The 25,494-nt window shown below is 35.0% G+C and overlaps 1 protein-coding gene across 4 annotated transcripts in view; it reads left to right on the top strand.

Annotated features, from left to right (window-relative positions):
- The window catches only part of BANK1 (B cell scaffold protein with ankyrin repeats 1), a 382,399-nt gene that overhangs the window by 206,684 nt on the left and 150,221 nt on the right, over positions 1-25,494 (top strand). For all 4 annotated transcript variants that reach the window (XM_074343227.1, XM_074343221.1, XM_074343233.1 and 1 more), the window contains exons 6-7: positions 706-811; positions 22,105-22,301. In XM_074343227.1, the coding sequence (XP_074199328.1) occupies positions 706-811; positions 22,105-22,301 (303 nt within the window). The remainder of the gene's footprint in view (positions 1-705; positions 812-22,104; positions 22,302-25,494) is intronic.

Here is a 25,494-nt window from a genome sequence, read left to right as displayed (position 1 = left end):
TGTTCCACAGTCCTCTCTCCACCCCATGGCTTTGTTGATTGGCCCACTTCCTCAGCTATAATCATCTGTGTCTAATCTCAATGTGGTCCCAGCCATTGCTTCACAAAACACAATTTTAAAAAATAGTGGCCTTTGCAGTAGGTTATATCATCAATAGTAGAACACTTGGATTCTGCATGGCCTCTTCCAAGATGCTCACATTAAGGAAACAAAGTTGGCATATAGTTACTCTGTATCTGCAGGGGGTAAAAAATAGTTCAAGATGAATATTCTCTCTCACTCTGACACAGAAATAAAATAATCTGTTTAAGACTATTCCATTTCTGACCCTTAAGTTGAAGAATCAGACTCATCATTTTACTATTTCATTTATTAAATTGTAATATGTATTTTAAAAGAATTTATTGAAACAAATTTCAGTGTTATCTTTGACCTGCTGTAATATTCTTCTAAAATTAGTAAGTGTTTAAGTAACTTAACTCATCCAAAAGCAAAGACTTATTTCCTGCATACATTTTTCTATTATTCTAATAATTGGCTTTTAGGCAAGTCCCTAGTATTTTATATTATTCTTTTAAGAAGAATATCAGTATTATTAAAGATTAACCAGTATTTACTCCAGTCAGTAATTTTTATTATATTGTACTAAGATGAGTTTCTGTGTAAATAATTGAACTAAAAATAATCTTTTTCACCTGAAAACAGAATGACATTGATGAACTTGATAATATTCTCACATCCACATTCAAACGTGAGATACCATATTATGAGTTCCGATCACTCCAAACTGAAATCTACCCTCAAAAAGAACGTGAGTATTTTCCAACTGTATCAGTTATTCTTTGTCATATTTCACTGTATGTAACTACTTAGTAAATATTATAGCAAAGAATATAACTAGCTGCATTGCAAATGAGATGTTTTAGACAATTCCCATCCCCTGATGAGAGAACTGACTTTTATTTTAAGAAAATGTCTGGGTAATGTGTGATGGAAATTACTCATCATAGAATTATTTATAATTACCAAAAATGAAGATAACTTAACCCTCCAAAGATAGGTAATTTATCAAATAAATTTTGGTGCATCCATTAATGCAACCATCATAAACAAATTTTATCATAAATTGATTTGATGGCTGTAGCGATGCTTTGATATATATGTAATTGAATAAAAGCAGGATATATAGCAGTAGGTAGAGTGTGATCCTCTGTTTTAAAAAGTATATACATTTAATAGCATATGTTTATATATATATGTATATATAAATAAATTGATGATCTGGACAGATATGCACCTGTTAACATTAGTTATGTTTGGGTTGTGCAATTTCAGGGATTCTGTTTTTTTCATTTTACTTAGTCTGTGTTTTCTATGATGACTGCATAATATTTGTATCACAGAAATATATATATATATATATAAAGAAAATTATATATAGGAGTTACTATGAGAAAAAAACATACTTCTGAATGTTACTATGAGCTCAGTAGCCTATTTTCTATATTGTTTCTTCCTGCATTTTTGATTGACACACTATTTATAATCTACTTATGTGCCCAGTATTTGCCAAACACTATTATGGAGATGTAACAGTGAGTAAGACAGGCTTGGAACTAAAGAATACGAGGGGTACCCGTAGGCATACTGTAGGACTAATGAGCACAAGTTTTTTCTGTAGCATTCCTGTGCTATTTGAAGCAGTTTTATTGTCAGGCTGGCAGGCCTGAGGGGTGTGGAAAGAAAAGAATAGAAGTCTTAAGGCACAGCCAAGTATGATTCACCTGGATGTGTGACAGCCTATATTTTGTATGGTGATACTACATACGGGAAAGGTCAGTGACAGGCTAGTTTTGAGTAAGTGTTCTTGTGAAAGTAGTGAAAATGTATTTTTATATCCCATATGCATTTTAACAGTATACTTAGAAAAGTCAGCTATTAGGCTAGGCTAGAAAAGGAACATGATATGATTCCTCACTTAAAACACTCATCATTTGACTGGGGGAAACAAGGTAACATATATGTAATAGTAGAAGGAAACAATGTGCTGCACTTTGTGGAACTGATTATGCTGACAGTAGAATTTCAGAGAAAAGCTATATTATTTTTCAAGACGTGCTTCATAAAGGAGGTGGGATTTTACCTGGGTCTTAAATGATGTGCCCCAGTGAGGAAAGAAAAAGGAAACAGGAGTTCTGTGGAAGAGAAAGTGTATGCACAAAATGGAATTGTGACACAATTTTTACAAATCCCCTCAGCGTTATATTTGTCTAGGTTTGTGAGATGAGCATTGTCGGATTGGAAAGAATAGAATGGTTTTGGTCTCTCATTTTATAGGTAAGGAAATCTAAGTAGGTTTGAAAGTGCTTCTCAGTATCTTATTTAGGTTGTAGAGTAAGAATTTTAGAGTGGAAATAATGGAATACATTTGGTCTTTATTTTTATAGAAAAAGAATTCTGGCTGGGTTAAATTGGATTTTGGGATTGTGTGGATCTGATTCAACAGGTTTGGGGTACAGTTAAGCATCTCCTTTTTAAACAAGTTTCCAGGTAAAGCTGTTGCTGTTAGTCCTCAGACCTTTCATTGAGTATCAAGGATTTAGAGCAATGGTTCTCAAACTTGGAGAGTATTATAATTAACTGCAGAGCTTCTAGGACATCCCATGCCTAAGCCACACGCCCAAATTAATGAAGAATCTGGGAGTGAGTCCCAGGTATCAGCACTTTTTAAGTCTCCCAGGTGATTCCAATGGATAGCCAAGTGTATCAGCCTCTCATTGCTGCAGTGTATTGCAGACCTGCCAGATAACTCACCTGCATACTATCTCTGACACAGAAAATATTTCTCTCTCTTTACAAAGGTTGGAAGCTTAATAGCATATGAAAATTTTGGACCAATACTAGAATTTAATGATTATTCTGTATTTGAAAAAATATTTTAATAAAACAATTACATTTTTTAAAAGAAGCTTAAAATGGAAAGTTCAATATAATCTAGGTAATTCATTCAGAAACCATGTTTCCTGGGTATTGCTAGATAACAGATGCTATTAAATCCATAACAGAAGCAAAAAACCCTCTAACATTAGGCTCTAACTCCTAGTGAAAGTGCGAAGTAACATAATACCAATTACGTAATAAAAATATGCAAGATAAACATGAATATGGCTGAACTCGTTTTGCTTGCCTCCTTGACTCTATAATCTTGGATCAATGCCAGCTTCAAAATATCTGGTCTTTAAGACCTTGCACCTGCATTTTCATAATGTTCAAGTTGAATTGGTAAGATTTGAAAAGCCTTCATACATAAAGTGGAATTAATGGTAGGTATTTGGGGAGCTTCTGTAGAAACACCACTAGAGATAGTCTGAGAGGAAAATTCAGCAAACAATGAATTTGGTGTAATTCTAGACTTCCATACCTGAGGACAGCTCTCCAATTGTTTGGTGAAATTTTTACTTACTAAACATTTATTATTTATTACTCTGTATTTTGGCTGAAATAAATTGGAGGTTAGGACCATGTGAGGGAGGAACAAAGAGAACATATAAGGAACAAAGAGAGCATCCTTGAGTACTGACCTGTCCTAAGGATGAGCCATGGAATTACCCACAGATACTTATGGTTCTTTAAAAGTATGAAGCAAAATGCTGTGTTAATCAAAGCTATGTATCTTATTACTACTCCATCCTCTATTCTTTTCCAAGTTGATTTTGGTAAAATCCTAGCTTAGTTCGCTGTCACTTGATTTGTAATAAGTAAATTGCCATTTCATGCCACTATGTCTTGGTCATTTCGCTCTGGTCTAGCCAATAAACTTCCTCAGTTGATTTTTTTTTTCCCTAAGCAGTCAGAGTTGAGGGGGTGGGAGTGTTGCAGAGATAAGATCGAAAGTATACAAGAAATCAAATCTGCTTTAATGTTCTCTTACCCTGTAGTGCTTCATTATTGATTTAAAAATACCATTTTCCATTGGTAAGAATTTTCCATAGAAAAAAAGTTATCCTTGGAACTAGAAAAGGTTTCCAAATGTACTTAATATATTACTACAATGTAGGACTTTGGAACATAACAGTTATAGAAATAATTCATGAGTGACTTTATAGTGTATGAATCATCAGGGGCTGTGAAATCAATATAGGAGATTATAATAGGGAATTTTTTACTGATATGTAACACACTCAAATAGAAAATATGAGTGCATTTCTTTTTTAAATTTTATTTTATTGAGGTAAGAACACTTAACATGGTATCTACCCTCTTAACAAATTTTTAGGGGTATAATTCACTATTTATTGACTGTAGGTACAGCGATGTACAATAAATCTCTAGAGATAATTCATCCTGCTTTTCCATTATATGTTATTACAAGAAATTGAATATACCAATCTCCTAATTTACCCCTTTCCCACCCATTCCCCTTTGGTAACCATAATTTGTTTTCTATTTTTGCTTTATAAAAAAAAAATTGTGTCTTTTTTTTATATTCCACATGTAAGTGGTATCATATGATATTTGTCTTTGTCTGGCTTACTTTACTTAAAATGATAATCTATCGGTCCAGCCATGTTGCTGCAAAAGACATTATTTACTTCTTTTTATGGCTGAGTAATAGTCCATTGTATATATTTACCACATCTTCTTTATCCAGTCATCTGTCGACGGACATCTAGGTTGTTTCCAGAGTGTATTTCTTAAAATAAGATTAAATATCACTGTGAGCAACTTCTGTTTTGATTGTAGATGCATATAAAAACACACGTGGTCTGGGCCACCATGAAATCACCTTGAATGCCACTGACTTGGTATGGTGGTGAGGTGGAACAGCACACCTGGGCAAATGCAATTGCATTAGTGTCTCTGTAACTCTCCCCTGTTCTGAGCTTTAAGCTATCTTCTTCAGAGTCTTATGAAAGTTTTATTGCAGCAGGTACATGAATTTCCCTAACTTCTCTTCAGAACCTTTCAAAGGCTGGGTAATGCTGAGAATCTCCTGTGGTGCATTGGAAAAAAATAAGTCATTTAGCTAGTTTTTAAAAGTGGCTACAGTTGCTTCTTAAATCACCATAAGTGGCAGTTAGTTTACGGAAGAGGAAACTGAGTTACTTTGAGGCAGATCATGTGCCTTCACCCAGAAAGGTGAACTGGCTTAGTAAAGCCCGTGCCTATTTCTAGAAAAGCATGTCAGAGTGTATAACCATTTACAAGTACTAGTATCTTAATCTGAAAGAGGACAGCATACAATCACCAGTGATATGTGAAAGTATTAACTCAGAATATTATCTCTTAATATGTCTGTGAAGTGTGGAGCATGTAACTGGATATTTAGTATGGATGTGGTAGTCACTGTAGCTCTAAGATTTCTCTTGGACTTTTAATATCTCTAGATTCACAGAAAATAGCTCATTTGCTGTCTGAGTAGAGGAGAACTAAATGTCATCGAGTTGTTTCTTTCTGTGTTAGCAAATAATTTAAACATGCAGAAGAATGTGGAGAACAATAAAACAAATTTGTACCTGTCATTTAGCATCACCAAATCTTAACATTTTGTCTCATTTGCTTCAGATCATTTTTTAAGAAGTAAAATATTACAGATCTAGTTGAATTTCTTTATACTTCCCTCTGTGATTCCACACATTTGAAAAGCAACTATTAATTAATTTAATTTCTTGGTGATCATTCCCATGCAGTTCTTCATCCTTTTACTAAAAATGTCTGTTTCCATAATTCATATACATTCTTGTGAAGTTTTATAGATTTTGTGTAAATGATATCACACTTTCCATCAACTTACTATTTTTGCCCAATAACTAATTTTTTATATTTATACATGTCTTTATGTAGATCTAGGTCATTCATTTGATATATTCTGTAGCATCAAATTGTTTGACTATACCACAATGTGTATCTTTTTCCTATAAATGGATAATAATGTTTCCAATTTTTTTATTGTTGCGATTAATTCTACAATGAACATTCTTGCATACGAATACCTATGTGTGTGTGATAGTTTCACAGGAAATACAGTTACCAATAGAATTTCTGAGTTAAACAGTGATGTACTTTAGTGCTAACTATGTTTAAATTTCTGTGGAAAATATTTGTATCAATTTATAAATAATTCCACCATCAGTATTGTGCCATTGCTCCACATCTTTTCAATGTTAAAAATTGAGAGGCAGTTTGACAGGTGTGATGTGTTATCTCACATTTTAATTAATGTTTTCATTACAAATATAGTTGAGCATTTTTCTTCTGTTTATTTACAATTTCATTTTTCTTCAATGAATTTCTATTTAATAGTCTCCATTTATTTCTGTTGGTTATTTTTTTCGTATTGAATTTTGGGAGATTTTTCTCTTTCAATATATATATATATATATATTCTGAATAGTAACATTTTTCAGTTATATACATTGCAAATGTCTACCTAATTGATGGTTTGTCTTTTAATTTATGTGGTATCTTATGTAGGCATATAATTCAATTCATAATAAAACTTATCTATTAGAGTTTATTATTATTATTTGAATTGTTTTTGCTCTTATTCTTCCTTTAATTGTCCTATCATATTTAGGATCAGTTTGTCAAATTCCATGAAAGGCTCTAATAAAATTAAAATTAAATATAATTAGTTTGGTAAAAACTGCCATTTGTATTACACTTAATTCATTCCGTCCGTAAGCATGATACTTTATTTATTTGGGTCTTTTTATGTCTTTCCAAAAAATATTATATTTTATGAAATTCTTGAAAATTTTTGTTAGATTTATTTCTAGTTATTTTATGGTTTTGTTAACATCAAAACGCCTTACTTTAAAATTATATTTTTAAATTATTTGTGACTACTCCTTTCCTTGATACCTACTGAGCCCTGGATCTTATAATATAGCATAGTTCTACATAGAAGAGTTTTTGCAAAGAAGGAATTACTAATCTTACTCCCTGGAAAGAAAATTAGGAACAGTTAGAAATAATATCAAGAATATTTTTATAAAAATATTTTAAAATGTCTTCCCAAAGTATGAATTTTGTGATGTAAGAAGTTGTATGGACCTTTTCAGTTTTCATTTTAGACCACCTGATAAAATTGGAAGCAATGAAGAAATCAATGTAAAAGAAATAAAATGATGAAGATTATTCTTTGTTCTGAAATGCGAGATAATAGGTGATAAAAAATGTAGTCATGTAAATGCGCTTCAAATTAGTAACAAATGCATCACTGTTAAGTAAATACATGAAATTAGGGACAGATTTACACATAACATATTATCAAAACTTGTAGTGATTGAGCAAATTGGAGACTTGGCATGTAAATTGACTGTAAAAATTATAGATTCTTTCACTTCATTTTTTTTGATAACACAGCTTACAAGTACAGATCTTCACATCTCCTACCAAGGATGTTTTTAGCTTATTACCAAGCTAATTTCATGAACTGATGGTTCAATTTGTAGCAAATAATGATAAAATAAAACAACCACTTTAAATCCTTCAAAATGGTTTTTTACTTGATTAACCAAAAAAGAGAGTTTCTTCAGTATTATACTGCTGTTACTCACTTTTACAGTGTTTCTTCAAAAATTTTGTATTTCTCCAGATGTGAAGTTTGAAAAGTATGCTTATAAACATAACTGTGATTGACGGATATAAGTAAAATATTTTTTTAAAGGAAGGAAAAAATGGAAGAAAAGTAATACCAGGGCCAGAATATGCCTTCCGCATACTTCAGTTATTCGCCAGACAAGGAAGCACATTTGGCTTTGAGTCCACGGGCAGCATAGGGAAGACAGAATAATTATCTTGCAGAATCAGAGAAACCTCCCAGGTCTCGGGACACATTGTAACATTGCAGAGATAGGCGATGTGCCATCCTGAGTCCAACCAGCATGTAGGCCAGCCCTTGACCACCCTAACCCATGAGTGGTAAGCCCTTCTCCACCTTGCAGCAACACTCAGAATCCCTTCTCATTCTGCTCTCTGCCATTACTGTAACATCACATATTTGTGTTGTTACGGTAAAGGAACTGCTGTGTAATAATTGAGGACCTCATGGGTATAGATGAAAAAAGAAGTATGCAAATGTAATGTTTTCTCCCAATTAACAAAACTTTGATCCAACAGTCTATGAAGCAGTCTTGTTTGTTCATTCATATTACAAGTGTAAACGAAGTGTTGGACACTCCAGACACAGGTGGCTATTAGAGAACAGTGTCTTTACGGTGCTTTTATTTTAGTGAGGACAACAGAACAAATAATTAACAGCAATAACAAAATAAGCAGTATTATTTCAAATAGCAATGCTGGTTATGATAAAAACAAGACAAAGTGAGAGTATAGAGAGTTGGGAGGTGATGATAAGTCATGCAAAGATTTTAAATGTGATTTGGTATCACTGAACTTACATTTAAAAAGATTAGCTCAGGGGAGACAGAATGATCGCTGTCATTTGGTGGTAGCAGTGAGGGTGAAGACACTTGCTCTTCCTTGGTAGATATTTAAAGGTGAAGATGGTGAGACTTACTGAGAGATTGTCAAAAGCCCAGGAGGAGGTCATACGTGGTAGTCACAGCTATGACCTGGATGAAATCGTTCTGTAGAAAATGTAGTTCAGAGCAGAGGTCTGAGTCCCCACAGTGCAGTGTTTAGAGGTGCAGAAGAACAGTTTCTATCAAAGGAGGCCCCTGCAGGAATGTCCGCTGAAGTAGGAATATATTGTCTTGAGAGCCAAGTAAAGAAGATGCTTCTGAAGGAAAGCAGGCCTCAACCATGTCATATCTACTTTGGAGAGCAGTTGTGGAAATGCAAAATAATTTGTGATTTACAAAACCATTCATTATGGTTTTATAATGCTTCCCAAAGTATCCAAGTGTTCCCCAAATCTTTGCACCTAGAATACCATGTAGATCTTTTGGTTTCTCCTGAAAGTCTGTATCAATGGATAGTATCTCTAAAGCAAATACTGGGCAAAGAATGACAGTGCTGATTAACTACTCCCCAAGACCCCCAAATTCTGCAAAATATCTAAAAGTAATTGGAGATGCAGATTGATTCAGAGAATACAAGATGTTACCAAGTAAAAAAGAAAGCAGTATCCAAAAGAAACAGAAGAGGATTATGTAAAGTTTCAATTAACTGCCGCTTGAACCTACTTTCTTTGTAGTGAACCTACATTTCATTTGGTACATACCTTGCCCTCATGAATTCTTAGAAGAAGTTTAACATACTCTACTTTGCTCTAGGTGCTCTTCTAGACACTGAGGGGAGGTAGAGGAATGTGAGATAAATAAATAAAACCTATACACTCAGAGGGCACCCAAGAAGAGGGAAGAGAAAATAAAATCACAAAAATAAATATCACTAACATAGTGTGTGCTCGCTAGTAAGAGCTAACACTTGCATTTTGTGTACTCTGTGTCAATAATAATTCTAAGCACCTTACTTACTTTATCTCATTTAATTCCTCTCAACAAACCCATTGTGAGTACAGTTTTAAACTCTGATTTACAGATGAGGCATTGAGAGTTTATATCATTTGCTCAAGTGGTGGCAGGGCTGGGGCTTGGATCGAGTCAGCCCAGCTGAGGTGGCCGTATTATTACCCACCTGGCCACCACAGCCCAATACCCTGTGAGGAGCTATATACAGCTTCATGGGGTCGCAGAAGCCCAGTTAGAGGGGCAGTCAGAGGAAGCTTCCCAGGGAGATGATCTTCCATGTAGAGGAGGGGTTATGAATTATTTCTGATAATTTAAAATTACTACTTTAATGAATTACTTATAAAGGCAAGTTTGAAATTATCTTAGATACTCTTTGTGGGTTTTTTTGAAATTCTAAAAACAGTGATTTTTTTTTTCATAGTGCATGATTTTCTTCAAATTACCCATTTTGCTTCTATGGGCAAATACTATCCTTTAGGAAGGAGTCTTATCTGTTTTGTTCATGGATTTATTCCCAGTGCCTAGAAGAGTTTCTAGCCCTCTATAAATATTTACTACATTAATTAACTTGTTAATGGCCGCAAGGTTAACCATACACTAAAATCAATCAAACTCCGGTAAAGATTAGGTATTTGACTAGCACTATTTGAACTCCAAAAATAAAAGAGCTCTTCTTTGTAGAAAGATAAGGCAGCTACAGATAATGTCGTTTTCTTTTCTTTTCTTGTTTTTTCTTTCCTTTCTAGCTCTTATCTATGGCATCTGCCATTAACAGAAAGGAAAATTGGCATATGAGACTTCGGAACTGCACTGAACTGTCTGTGCTTAAATAACTGAGACACATATGTTCATCTTCTACAGGCTGACACAAAAAGTGTAGATTTTTCAGGGGCAAAAGTAGTAAGTTTAAATGTATATGGTTATCATAGAGTCAGGGAAAAAAACATAAGTATTGATCATTAGTAACTGGTAACAGAAAATAGTCCCTGTAATATTCACTCATTTTAAGAAAAATACATGCATGGGTTTGCCTCAGTCACACACACACACAGTAGAAATGGGCTTTTTACAAATTATCAGTTGAGTAAGTTGCTCCTTAAGGATCTCCCTCTTTTACAGATGTTGTGCAGTGATAATTTTCAAGCCTAGAATTTCTAACCTCTGAAACTCTTGACAGGTCCAGAAACCTCCTCCATATCATCCTATTACTAACCTACCCTCACACCTTCTCCTTTCACTTCCTAAAGGGGCTCCTTTTCTCTCTGGATTCTGCCATTACCAAATAGTTACCAAATATTATTTTAGTGTCACTGCAGGTGTAAGGATTCATTGCATTACTCTGAGAAGAATAGAAACTCAATGATGTAGAAGAATTTGTTTTTTATGTCTTGTTATGGTTTATCAAAACCACTACAGTCGTTTTCCTTGTTGAATTAGTCAAGATTCGCCAGAGAAACTGAAGCAATATATGTACCAAGAGAGACAGAGAGAGGTTTACTTTTAGGAACTGGCTCATGGGGTTGTGAGGCTGGCCATTCTGAACTCTGCCGGGCCAGCTGGCAGCCTGGAAATTCCGGCAGAGGTTCATATTACAGCCTGAGTCCAAAGGGAGTCTGGAGACTGAATTCTTTCTTCTTTGGTGAACCTGTCTTTTCTCCTAGGGCCCTCAACTGATTGGATGAGGCTTTCCCACAAAGTGGAGGGTAATCTGCCTTACTCAAAGTCTACTTGTTATTAATAATTATTAATTATTTATTATTATTAAATATTAATCTTAGATTAATTACTTAGCTACTTAATCTTAATTAATTAACTACTTTCCCAGTAACATCCAGAGTGGGGTTTGACCAAACTACTGGGCACCATAACCAAGCCAACTGACACATAAAATTAACCATCACACACACCATCATCCTATTGTCCAGAGTTTGGTAGCTCTAAACAATTATAATTTGCCCACACACCATTTGAGATCCCCAACAATCAGTTTGAAAAATGCTGGCCAGTAGATTTTCAAAGCAACTATAACTCAGTGGATGCAGATACCTCTCAAAATATCCTATCCTGGTTTACAGACTAAGGATGTGTTGATGGTGTGGTGATGGATATAATTTGGATCATGTGCATAATATAAACTCTTGATCAAGGAAAAATAGGTATTGCTTACAGTGTTAAGACATGTTGAACTAAAGAGCTGTTACCACTTTCCTGTTTCATGACAATACCTTTAGAATTAACACCATCTATTAGTGTAGTAAGCTAAATAACTGCTCCCTACAGATACTCACATCCTGATTCCTAGATCTTTGAATTTGTTACCTTATATAGCAAAATGAACTTTGGGTCCCTGTTTCAGAATACTTTTTCTTCCACAAAACAAGTGTTTGGAGGTAATTGTCAATGTTTAGTGACATAGGAGCTAAGTTTATAACCAGTATGCTCTACTCAGGGACACTTGTCTAATTTAATTTGGTGTTATGTAACTGTATTGCCAGCAGCTACCCCATCAGCACCCCAACCTGTGCTGCTCCATGACAGTAATCCGTCGCCTCCTGTAATGAATGCACTGTCTCTTTTGCCTTGTAATCGTGTAGCCATCTTAAATCCAGCACTTTCCTTCAGAGCCTATACAGTCAGTCATCAAGTCCAGTTACCTTTTCTTTTGAAATACTTGACATCTGTCTTTTCTTGTCCATTTTCCCTACCACCACTCTAATTCAGACCATGAATTATCTCTCCTTCCTCCTGAAAAAGCCTCCTAGCAGGTTCTCTAACATGTTTCACCATTCTCTCCAGCCTTCCTACACTTAGGTTCTTCCCTAATCATTCTCATATTCCATATATATTCTGTCCATATACTACATATGATGGTGCTCCCAAAGGCTTCTTAAGCTCTACCCAAAAAAAATTTTTTTATTGCCCAAGAAAAAACTTCCAAGATTTTTTCCTGCCTTAGTTCACTTTTATTGTCAAGATGATTTAATATCTTTTAAAGAATAAATGAGGTTCAAGACTATAAGAAGTCTTTAAAAATGCTAAATACTCCTTACTAATGCAATGAAGCACCTTTGCCAGATGCTTTGTTGATTTACTGCTTGGTCGTACACAGTCCTTGGATTTCCATGTGAGACCCATTCAAATGCCAGTGGGTAGCTTTCTACCTGTAAGGCATGGCCTCCTGGCGGAGCAGCTGGACCTCAGATCTCAACCCAGCTCATCCGGTTCCCACACTCTTGTTGTTCAGGTCTCCTGAATCTTCCTAGGCTCTTTCCTGGCTTCTTTCTAGATTCTTGTTTCCTTTGTTGTTAAGAATCAGAAGAGACAAAATAGGTGATTTTCAAAGGTATTTTTAAATGAACACAGAGGAAGAGAATACACATGGATATACAAAAAGTTTCTAGAGGTTTCTTATTTTAACCAGAGGTTAGCCACGGATTGGCTGAACATGGAGCTTAAATATGGTTAAAAGAGTGGAACAGCCCCACTCTTTTTATTACCTCATCACTGTCTGGTTTCAGTAGTGGAAAGTGGACTGTAAACAGACCTGTTCAAATGCTGTGAGATTGAATTTGAATTGATACCAATTCCAAGAACTACTGATAAGAACTACACATGCCTCTTTGCTTCCTAACATTATCTCCAGACGTGGACTCCCAGCTTCCGGGCTGCTCACTGTGCCCTCATTACCTACCTCTGTCTTGTTCTGTGTGTTGCCTCATTTCTCCCTGGCCAGTCCTGAGCCAAAGCCATGGATAATAAAGTGTTTCACACTGTGTCCCCAAATACTCCTTTTCTAAGGCCAGACTGTCTTAATGCCAACCTGTCACATGTTCTGCTGCTCTCCTATTACTCATTCTTGACACCAGGTACCTAAAATCCCTGCCTCTCAACTTCATTCATCGGTTATTACATTTCCTTCTTTCTGTTTTCCTATTTCTCCTCTTATTACTGCTGCTGCTAATATTATGGTAGAGTCTATCCGGGTATTCAGTGAACAATGAACTGTTCCTGGATTCAAGGTTACATGCTCCATTCATTTCTCATGCTTCTTATCAATTCATCATTCAGATGTTTTGCACGCCAGAACATCCATCTCCCAGAACTCTATTTTTATAGTTTTACAATACTCCAAAATATTAGACATAGTTAAAACAAACTGTAGAATCTGCACCAAAATTAAAAAGATGTACAGTGACTAAAACGAATTTATGTTACCTGTGAAGAACAGAGAAAGGACTGACTTTAACCCTAGGTTTTTCCTGTTGTTTTGCCTAAGCCTGACAAGTGGGAGAATAAACAAGTCAGGATAAAGGCCCTAGCACTGCTGTCTCTGCCTCCAGGGCGGTTGCCAGCATGGGCTCTAACCATGCCCAGTGTGGATTTAACTGATCCTGATAGACCCTAGACACAAAAACAGCCAGGGAGAGTGCCTGAGAAATCATGGACTTGGAAGTTCACAGCTGCTTCTTTCAGCCCCAGGCCTTTTCCAGCCTCACCCCGAGGAGCAGTCCACAGGACTGCACTCAGGGCTTCTGTAACTGTGTGGAAGAAAGAAGGATGGCACCAGACTCTGGAAAATGCCTGGTCATGTTGCAGTAGGAAACCAGTTCTGATCTCCCTCTCCAAAAGGGAAAAAGAGCCTCTCAATTGCTTTAAAATGCAGCTGAATCTCATTATTCACAGCAGTTATGTTCTGTAAAATCACTGAATAAGAGAATATTGAACCATTGCTCCCAGGAGAAATCCAGGGTTAGGTTCCTATGAGCCACTGGTCACATTTTTTTTTTTTTTTTTTTTTTTTTTTTTTGCTAATCAGTCAATGCATAGCCTTGTTTTATGTGTGTTTCTATTTAAAGACACATTGTTTAACATACATTTTAAATTCATTAACATTAAACTCATCACCAATAACATGATTCATTCCTGAATGAAGCTTATCTAACACATGTCTTTTCTCCATGAAGTGTGTCACAGCCCTATTGTGCTTGTGAACAGCAGACAGCACTTCAGCACTATGCCAGGGGACCACTTTATAACAACTGAATCACCAACAAAAACAGAAAAATGTAAAAACTGCAGCACTACATAGACCATTGAAAGGACATTTGTTTACAGTATGAGAGCTGAAATAAGAAACCCAAGTGTCATCTTGCTTGACCTCAGCTGGGAATGTGCACTTCGTGTGGCTCACATTTTGCACTGCTCTGCACATTTCCACAAATGACTGCAAAATTCCACAGGTTTTGATGTTGGGGGTACAAATAAGCTTTTATAAGTAAGCAAATTTATGAATAATTGAATTTCTGAATAATGAAGGTCAACGGTATTTGTATGGAAGAATATATTGGACTTAGGTATAATATCTGATTGAACAAATATTATTGTCCTCGTTTAATGGTTGAGAAAATTGAGAGGCAGAAAGTTCAAGTAGCTTGTCCAAATTACATTAGTAAATGTTAGAATTAGGATTTGGTGCATACAATCTGATTCCAAAGCACTAATATTTAAGCACTTATGACACAATATTACCTCTCAAAATAAATAAGTATTAAGTTTTAGAATTTTAGGGTTTAAAATAATGAAAGTTGTTATCTTGAACTTTATTTATTAAGATGAAATCAAGATTCACTTGAATATAATGCTGATTAGGAATTCAACCATTTTAACTAAAACATTTGGGAAAAAAAGAGTTATCTTATGTGAAGTTTCTTGAGCAATTAAAAAAGAACATACAAAATGAGTACGGCCTTTTCTTTTTAGTATTAGGAGAATATTTTAGAAACAAGAATGTAATTGCAACCATTAGTGAGGTGAATACAAAATGAAAGTTAACACTAAAGTATCTCTCTAAGATGTACTTCCCACTCTTACACTTTTTGTGGTATGAGAGATAACAAACTGCACAAAAGGGCTTTAATGCCCCATTGTTTCCCTTATGCATTTTATTTACATTATCAAGATTTTAGAAATTTGATAATCTTGGCAGTATTTTTAGTTCCTTGAAATTCTAACTAGGATTATATGTCCCCTATTTCAGCAAGATGGGAAGAGTGACACCTTACATGTTGCATGTGTGCTCCTCCCGTCACAGAGCAGTCAGATGCATAAACCCAGCAATGCTCTGTTTTACAGATCCACAGAAATACCAACATTTCATCAGACTCCAGATCCTGTGATGAAAGGAATGAAAATCATTATCTTTCTTCAACCTTCACAAATATCATCCTTACTCCTTTAGTTGATATCTGATTAGCATCCAGGGACAATTATCCTAAAGCCATCTGTGGCATGGCCTCGAGCCCAGAAGAATATCATAAGTCCTACAATTCTGACCCCAGCCTTACAATTTTATAAATGAAGAAACTGAGGTCCACAGAAATGAAGGAACTTTCCTAAGCACCACAGATTCAGTGGCTGAGCTGGGATTAGAATGCAGATCTCCTGACTTTTTATTTCTGTTTGTTGTGTGCTTCATTGTTTTGTCCTAAAGTGGCCGCTTGGTCATCACTCGTTGAGTAAATAAAGATTTACTACTCCAAACAGTGATACAAGAGAACACTGGATTGCGTGGTCATGCACTTTCAGTTTGCATACTCATCTTACTTTTAAATTATTAAGGTTATACTCGAACCCTGGGTATATTCCCATTTTATTATTCTTGTGAGCAAGGTTAATCTTTTGAAAGCTTTAGTTTGATAACTTCAATCTAATTATTGGTCATCTTTTATAGGGATTGTTTTGAACTGTTAAAAGTGGCTCAGCCCAAACAAACATGTAACTTGATATCTCTACTGTGTGCTAGCTCACCTATTCATTTTTGTTTGCAAAAACTAATAAGATTGGATTTTCACTGAAAAATTCCCCTGCCAGACATTTAATTCTCTTCTTCCGAAATTATCATTTGAAAGACATTGGCTGAAACAACTGAAAACTGAAAATTTATTTTGTCCAGGGAAAAAGTTGAAAGCAAATTGGCCACACCTTCCTTAGTGTGAGTTGTTGCTTCTTTATTTACACCTTGATAATAGAAACAAATACAATGAATCTTGATTAATTAGATGAAAATTACCATGAAATGAAACAGATGTATGCTGCAGATTAAGCACAATCTGAAAGTTTTTAAAAATATCTTCTTAAGGAATCTGTTATTTAAATCTAATAGGTAAAGGTGGCAAACTGCAAAACAAATACTGTGAGTTTAAGAAAATAATTAGAGTATAAGCTAAGACTCATAGGACTTCTGCTTCTGATTAAGATGTGTAACAACATGAGTCTATTTGTTCTCATTGTAACAATGAGAACAGGTAAGAAGATCTTCAAAATCACAGTTTCTTTTTTTAATCCAGCATAAAATGAATGACAAAAGAAACTCAAATGAACTAAGTTCCAGAAAGGGACAAGTTCTTCACAAAAGAGAAGAAGTTCATGACTGTCTTCATCCCTTACAGAGGAAAAAGAAAAGAACTCACTATAAATGAGGAGTAAAGAGAAGCCAGCTGAGCATTTAGCAAACTTTAATGGCTGTATTTAGGCTAGTGTGGTGGACAAAAGTCCCAAGGAGCCCCAGTTACAGAGTGGGTTTGCATCACCCACCAACTCTCTTTTGTAGGCTGTCGTAAGTGCACAGAGCTAGTATACCGATGACTAGAGGAAGGGAGGAAGGCTGAGAAAGATCCTTAAAAACCCTGAGGATCAACTGGTGACTGCTGAGGAGAGGGAATGGGACAGGGTTACTGAGACAGATCCCATCAAAACTTCTACCAGATGGGAAGTGGCAGCAGACAGGTTCTAAATACCAAGAGGCATAGAAGTGGGAAAAATGCCTCCGAGCTATTGGGATAGTAAGGAGTCTACCTTAACTGAGTGTATTCAGAGGCCCCACAAAATCTGAGAGGGATGTTCTGATGTGAAAAATTTTGGAGACAGGACTGGAGAGAAAAAAGACCTATCCAAAAGCTGGCAGCCAGTCCGTAGAGCAACAGAGATTTCTCGAGTCTCATCAAAGCTCACATTCCAAGCTGTGCTGAAGAAAGTTATGATCCTGCCGTCAAAATATTTGAGGCCAATGGTTAACTTATTCTAAGTAAAGCCACAAAATGACCAAGCTCAGCTCACCTGCAGATTACCATGAGTCAGCTCCCAAGGTAGTAGTCTGATTGAAGAAAGGGTGTGCCTTATTCTGGGGGTAAATATTATTTACTTCAGTCCTTTGGTACAGTCCTCAGCATGCAGTGTAAAACTACAAAAAACAAGAAGAGATAAGATGACCTATGGTCAAGAAAAGAGATAGGCTACTATATAAGTAGACACAGAAATGTTCCAGATGTTGAAATGAACAGATAGGAACATTACAATGACTATGATAATTATGTTAATGAAATCTATTGTAAAAGTTGCATAACATGCATAAAAGTTGGACATTTTATCAAAGCAATGAAAAATATAATTAAAAAACAAAAGGAAATTCTAGAAATATGCAATATCAGAAAAATTTTAAGCATTATATAGGCTTAATTGTAGAAACAACATAAAAGAGAAAGGAATTAGTGAACCTGAAGACAGTCAAAATAAATTATTCAAACTGAAAAAGAGGAAAAATTCAGAGTCTAAGTAAAGCCTTAAAAAAGAACAAGCTTAGTTCATCTGCATATTAATTTGACTCAGTTTTCATCCAAGCTCTATAGGATAATGTTACATAATCAAACATACGTGTTACTGACTTCTCTGAGTAAAGATGAGAGAGAACGAGGCAGAAAAATATTTGAAGGAATAGTAGCTGAGAATGATCTCCCTAGGAGAATATATACAAAAATATCATACCCACACACATCACAGTTAAACTGCTGAAAAGCAAAGATAAAGAGAAAATCTTAAAAGGAGCTACGGTGGGGGTTGGGGTAGGGATATGAGTGTTGAGGAAAGCACATACCTTACAGGAAAACAATTACAAGAATCACACCGGACTTCTCATCAGAGGTAGAGGCCAGAAGACAGTGGAATGCAAGAGTCTATGCTGTGTGATTCCAGTTGTTTGAAATCCAAGGTGAAATAAACTCATCTGTGTTGATAAAAATTTGACAGTAGTTCCCTCTGAAGTGGAGCATTGGCTAGAATGGAGCATGAGAGGATTTGCTTTGGTGACGGAAGCTTTCTTTAGCTGGTTTTGGGGGCTGGTTCCATGGGTGTATACAATTGTCAAAACTCATGAAACTCATCATCAGTGTATTTTTCAAATATAAATTACACTCTATAATTTTTAAAAGCCAATAGAAACATAGATATCTTTAAGCAAAAACATTAGTGATTGTGTGATCTAGAGTTAAACTAAGCACTGAAGAGTGACAAGGGGCAGCATGTAACCCTCCCCTGGGTCTCAGACATTATTTGATCAGCACTCATCCGCTGCCACTGAGTGAATGTCAGGAGAGAGGATAGCCTCCCCCAGCAAAGTTTTGTTTTGTTTTTCTTAAGATAAAGAACTTCCTCACCTTATGCTGTTGCAAAAATGCTTATTCCAGATACAGAGGAACCCATTCATATTTCAAATTCTCATCATGATTAAATCAATGTGAAAATAAAATAAGTGTGATTTTATAAAAAAGTATGATGCCTAAAAACCCAAACTGGTTCTTAGCATAATCATGCCTTTATTGACATGAATGCCTTTATTCATATGTAAATATCATATGTATATTAATATAATATGTGCACATACTGAGTATATTTAATTTAATTTGATGTTCTGCAAAAATAGTGCTAGAGATCATGCTCCAGTTAACACTGAAGTAGCTAATACAGCTCCTGTAAATCATTTCAATTCTTTAAAATGTTAACTCTGTCATATTCTAATTAAAAAAAATACTTAAATTAGAAATTTTCTGGTTACTGACCATGTGCATTAGCAGGCTGAGCATTTCCTACTTAATGAAAATAAGCAAGCCAAACCACCTCATCTAAGACAATGAAAAGGGTTGCTGTAATGATCACATTGGAGCAGGTTTGAAACTAAGCATTTTTTAGAGGACCAACTATTCTGGCGTCACTCTCTCAGGATGGTAAGTACTTGGGGATAGTGAAAAGAATTAATGACCATAAGGTTGGGGCAAAGGTGAATTAGGACAAGGATGTTTTATAAACTATTTGAGGCAGAAGAGAGAGAGGCAAGGAAACTAATATTTCGTGAGTGCTTATTATGTTTCAGATATCTTGCTGGGCACTTTTGATATGCTGTCATCTAATTATCTCAATAGCCCTACAAATTTGAATGAGACAGCTGGGCTCAGATACTTAGTAGCTTGCTGAATCTTCACATAGTGGATCTATGGCAAAGCCAGCTGCCTCTAAGCCCACACTTCTGTAACTATCATAATCTGTATTGCCCAAAGGATAGGAAGATATGGGAATTTAGAGGAAATACATTTCACCTCAACAGAAGTAGTAATGTCTAATGATGAGTGTTGTCTAAGAAGCAGGCTTCCTTAGGAAGCAGAGACACTCTTGTCGTCAGAGCTATAAAAGCAGTACCTGGAAAACCATCTCTTAGAGACTCTAGGAACGCAGTGCTGTTACTGGGCAGAAAATTGGAAGGATGTTCTCAAAGCACTTTCATGTCTGTGACTCCACAAAGCATTCCAGTAGATTAGTGGATTTTCATCTGTGTTAGAAATGAAATAAAGGAATGGTAAATAAAGAGCCAACCTTCAAACCTGTAATCCCCTATAGTATCAGCAGTATGATCTTAAACCAGCAGAGCTACTTTCTTTTATTTGCCAGAACACATGCTTCCAAGTGTCAAAGACTGGTAAGAAATGAACCCTGAAAAACCATGTCCACTTGTCACAGTCCTTTTTATTCTTCCTGGTGCACAAAAAGTACAGAGAGTCTTAATGAAGTTTGTTGTAATTGTTTCTAATATTATATTACCTTAAACTTGGGGAATTTACTGACAGGGAGGTTGGTGAGGTTAAAAGGTGAATGTATTCCTATAATGATTAAACATTTATTTAATGAAAGTAATATTTTAAGCTGCATTAACAGTGATTTAAAAGTACACCAGAATGGCAATGTGTAGGAACAATGCATAAAGCATTGATTTGCAGGTGATGATGTTTTTCGTGCATTGTATGTTATGATGTGGCAAAGAGAAAGATGACCAAGGGCATATAAAAACTCTGACATTTTCATGCAAATGTTTTTATTAGCTTTGGTTGGGTTTAATTATAGCAGAAAATTATTTTATAATGCATTTAAATGAAGATAAATAGAAAATTATTTCTTATTCCCTTTTAAAGAAAATACATTATTCTTATTTTGAAAATTGGTACCTACCTTGAAAAATTTCAGCTTTTACAAGCTCATCTTCATAAAATATTTGATAATTTTCAACTCATTTTACACCATATAAGAAGGGACCAGTGCATTTATCATTGAAATACAACCACATATTTACCTCTATCCATTTAGTTCCACATTTTGAAGGATAAAATTTCCTTACTATAAGTTTTTAATATGTCCTAAAGATTTTTGTTTAATTTCTGTTAAAAAATACAAACCAACAAAATAAATAATTTATTCAGCCCTGAAACATCCAAGTGAATTGAAAACTCAAGGGTTAATTCCCCTCTTTTTTCCTTTTTTGAAAAAAAAAAATTTGGTCTACAAAATAGCGAAGAGGTAAATGAGGCCAGATTCACAATTTTCCAAAATATTATGAGTGGTTGTTTTCATTGCTTTAGAATTTTGCTAGAAGAGAGTTGACTGTTGTTTTGATGGCTTTGTTTCTGTTGCTAAAGTTCTTCACATTCCTTGCTTCTGATAGTGCCATAGCTATTAAAGTAAGCTGGTGTGTAATTTCTGTAACACAAAATTTTCCAGCTAGGTGTGAAAGTGTAGAGTAATAACAAACCGTCAGTCATCAGGGGGTGTGTGTGTGTGTGTGTGTGTGTGTGTGTTTTATCATTGAGATAGTAGTTTACAGTCATCATTTTATAGTTATGCATAATTAATAATGTCTTCTAATTGATAGTTAATAGGTAAATATGCAATTCCAACTCCAATAGAATGTTGATATGAAATCTGTAAAATCCTGATGGAAATTTTCATATTAAAAGTGCCCACCTATATTTTCTGTTGCAGTTTTTTTTTTTTGAAAGAAAAATTTCACATAGAAATCTAACATAACCCCTCCAGAAATCTCATGTCATTTCAACTTCAAAAGGAAGCATGGCGGTAGAAAACACAAAAAGGTGTCATAGATGAACTTAATTGTTATTTAGTGTTTGGCTAATGTTGAAGTACATTGAAAAGGAGTTATTACAATGTAATGTTTTTGTTTTGCTTCCTTTTACATTTAGGAGGTTGATGTGCCTTTCTAAATTAAATTTACCCCACAAGGAAGAGGGAGGCATGAATGCTAGTGAGAGTATTAGTTTATATATATATTTATGTATATATATATAAAAACTAATATTTGCTGAAAGATGAGAAATAGAAAGGGGGTGAGTCGAGTCTACTTTGCTAAAACCATTGACGGTTTCATATATGCAGAATCACACTAAAAGTCTGCTCTCCTTTCTGGGAATTACTTTTAGGAGTAGGTTGTGTTTGACTTTTTCTTATGGGGTTCCAGATATGATAAAAAATTATTCTATTCCTGTGCTTACAGATACATACTTCGAAGAACTTCCAACTCTTCTCCATTGTGCAGCAAAATTTGGCTTAACGAACTTGGCTAATCATTTGCTTCAATGTTCAGGAGCAACCTGGGCATCTAAGATAAAAAATGTGGAGGGTTCAGATCCAGCACGTATTGCTGAAAGGCATGGGCACAAAGAACTCAAGAAAATCTTTGAAGACTTTTCAGTAAGTTTTTTTTTTCCATTTTATCTCTAAAATTCTATTTTTTATAAAATTTGCTTGTGTGTGTGTATGTGTGTACATGAACGTTGCTCTCTTGAAAATGATGCTGCTGAACAGCTAGTTTGTGTGTCTTTTGGTCCTGAGTCATTCGCTGACTTAAAAACTATTTTGCAAGATTAGTCAACTTATTTTAATATTGCCATAAACCAACTCTGACTCCACACTCCCACCCCTGAATAGCCCTTTTTGAAACTTATCTGGGCTTTCTGGCTTCTAAACAGCCTGTTCAGTATTAGGTAAGAAGGAAATGAAAACGTATTACTTTTCCTCTTTTGTTCAGAAATCTAAGTAAGACACTATTAGGCACATGAAATGAGATAAGTATTTATTAGGTTTAAGGAATACATTTTGATAATCTACCCAATAAAAAGCTGATTCGCGTTGCTCAGGTTTGTTTCTGGCATGTGATTCCTTCTCTGTTAAGTCCCCAGTTCCTTATTGTGTAGGTTGAAGCCCCAAATTTCAGAACACCCTTTGAAGGATACTAGTTTTATATGAATGCAACCAAGAGAAGATTTTGAAGGAGGGGATATTACCTTGGTACATAAAACACACTTTGTGTTTCCATAATCAACTTTAGAAAAGCAGTCGTTTCCTGTTTGTAACAAAGGTATGCATGTTTTGCTCTAGAGTGAATTATACTTCTGATGGCTCTTAGGAAAATATAATAGGCAATAATTGTGTTGGTGATTATGTCAAAATTTGTCTTTGGATTTTCAGAAGATAAATAATTGTATCCCCAATGAACCGTTAGTAGAGAGCATTGAAATACTATGGATAGCTCTGGGTCATTTTAGCTTATACTCTGATTATTAGATTAAGACAATGTTATATTGGAATTCTAAAAATACCATCAGTATTTCTGATTTCCAGAGAGCAAAATAACAACCAATTTAACTTTTTTCCCCATTTTTAAGAAATAGCAAACAGTTATCAGAAGAGCCTGCATATCATACACTGTGTAGAATCACAATAGGATATTTTCTGCTTGTATTTAAAATAAATACAGAAATTAAGTTTTGTAATAATGTTGATAAACTACTTAATTTTATTCTGTGTCCTTCAAATGAGGAATAAGCATAATTTTTATTCCTGGAAAGGTTTTAGACAGTGCTTGTCACATATCTTATGAGTGTGTTCGTTTTAATCATTATCCAACATGTATAGTCATTGACCATGTGCAACGTGGCATCTGTCTCCGGTAAGTCAGTGAATCAATGCAGCCTTGAATATTGGCCCACAATACTGTTATTCATTACATCCTGGGTGCTCAATTCTCTACAACCTTATTCTCAAATTTTGACCACGGAGGGGCTTAAGATTTCCCCTAAAACATCCAGGGTTACTTTCTAAGATAACCCCTGATTTTCAAAGAGTGATGCTTCCACTTCTGGTTCTCCAGTGAGGACTTAGCTTTTAAAAGATGCAGCCACATGCAAACTGTACATTCTTCATAGGTAGCATAATACTGAATAATGAACGTAGATATGAAAGCAAGTATGAGGGTAGGATTTGATGGATGTGGGAAATAATTTTTTTCTCTCTCACATCCTCTGGGTATTTATACCTTTGTTCCTATAATAATAGCACTGATATAAGTTGATTGGTGTCATTGTCTTTGGGTGACTCTTTACTCTTTCATAGTGGCTGCATTCTAGTTTTGCAAAGTTACACTTGATAATTATTCTATGAAATTTGTTAAATTATTTTATGTATTCTGTCCCTCTGTGAGCTGTCACATTTTGCCAGGATGTCTATAGCAGACATTCCCATTGTAGATAGGACAGATAGATCAATTATTTTGCAAATGTTCTGCTGTCATTTAGGAAGTGACTATAGCTACTGCAAGAGACAGCAGCTTTATAAGGACATTTTACAACTATGGATAAGTTTAGGCACAGTAATTTTGCAAGCTACCAAAGGTTTTTTGGTAAATGTATGGTTAAGGAAATGGAAACATATATATTAGGTTGTGATACACATGGAAAAGTATGTTTCCTATTGATTTATTCTTCTAGTTATTCTTCTAATTATCAGCTTAATTTAAAATAAATCCAATAATCTTATCTCCTTAAGTCAAAGTATCAGATAAACACATGTTGAAATTTTATACTATGAATTACAGTAGCTATGTCTTAAGAGTATATCTAACCTTAGTGGAGAAAAAAATATGCAATGTATATTGCTAAAATACTTTGTTTCTTTAATAATATTTACATAACTTTAATGTTATAAACGTTCTATTCTGATAAATCTAAGATTTTGTCACGTATGCATTCAAATTTTCCATGAACCATTTTTCAGCTTGTTAAAAGGAATGGATATTCTTTGAGTTTGTGGCTTACAGTCTACAAGTTGACCATACTTCTTTACTGGAGAAACGTATATTTCAAAATTCAGACATGCCCCCGACTGATTTACTGATTTCTTCAATTCTTCCTAATCCCCTATCAGTGAAACATTGTTCATTTTAGGATCTCACAGGGAGTTACAACACAGTGAGTTTGGTCATCATTGAATAAAGTGGGTAGAAGGAAAAAGCCAATCATAATTTTTAAAAAATAAAGAGAAAAAGAGAATCATTAGTAAGCACTCGTAAACGAACAAGTGCCACCCATATCTTAGTGTTGGCTCTGTGAATAAGGAGAAGGAAGAAGGAGGAGGAGGAGAAAGAGCCCCTAGTCACATTCCTGACATTCCTCTATGGCATTTTTTACTTTGAAAGGTTAATAATTTGTGTGCAGTCTATGAACAGAGCTTTGTCATTATGAATGAGTAGCTTTCATGTTTTGAGAGTTATCTAGCTAACACCTATACTTGTTTCATGTCAGTACTACTGTAGCTACTAGTACCATATATTTCTATAAGCCATAATGTCTTTCAAATAAACTACTCAATTTTCAGTCTGAAAATGCCTCCTGAGATAATTAGTATGAAAGGTGGCTAGACAAAGAGCAGAAGCGTTGGTATTTAAATCCACAAGTGACCCACAATTTGCTTAATAGAATTCTTGAGGAAAATCAGACTATTTCAAATAACGAGTAGCAATATTGACAACTAATTCAGTCTTCTAAAAACTTGTCTTTTAAATCAAAAATACCTGAAAATTTAAAAATAAACTGGAAGTTGACCACAG

This window comes from Camelus bactrianus, chromosome 2, assembly GCF_048773025.1.
Source record: "Camelus bactrianus isolate YW-2024 breed Bactrian camel chromosome 2, ASM4877302v1, whole genome shotgun sequence".
In the NCBI taxonomy this organism is placed as follows: domain Eukaryota; kingdom Metazoa; phylum Chordata; class Mammalia; order Artiodactyla; family Camelidae; genus Camelus; species Camelus bactrianus.
This window is presented reverse-complemented; position numbering and strand designations above follow the sequence as displayed.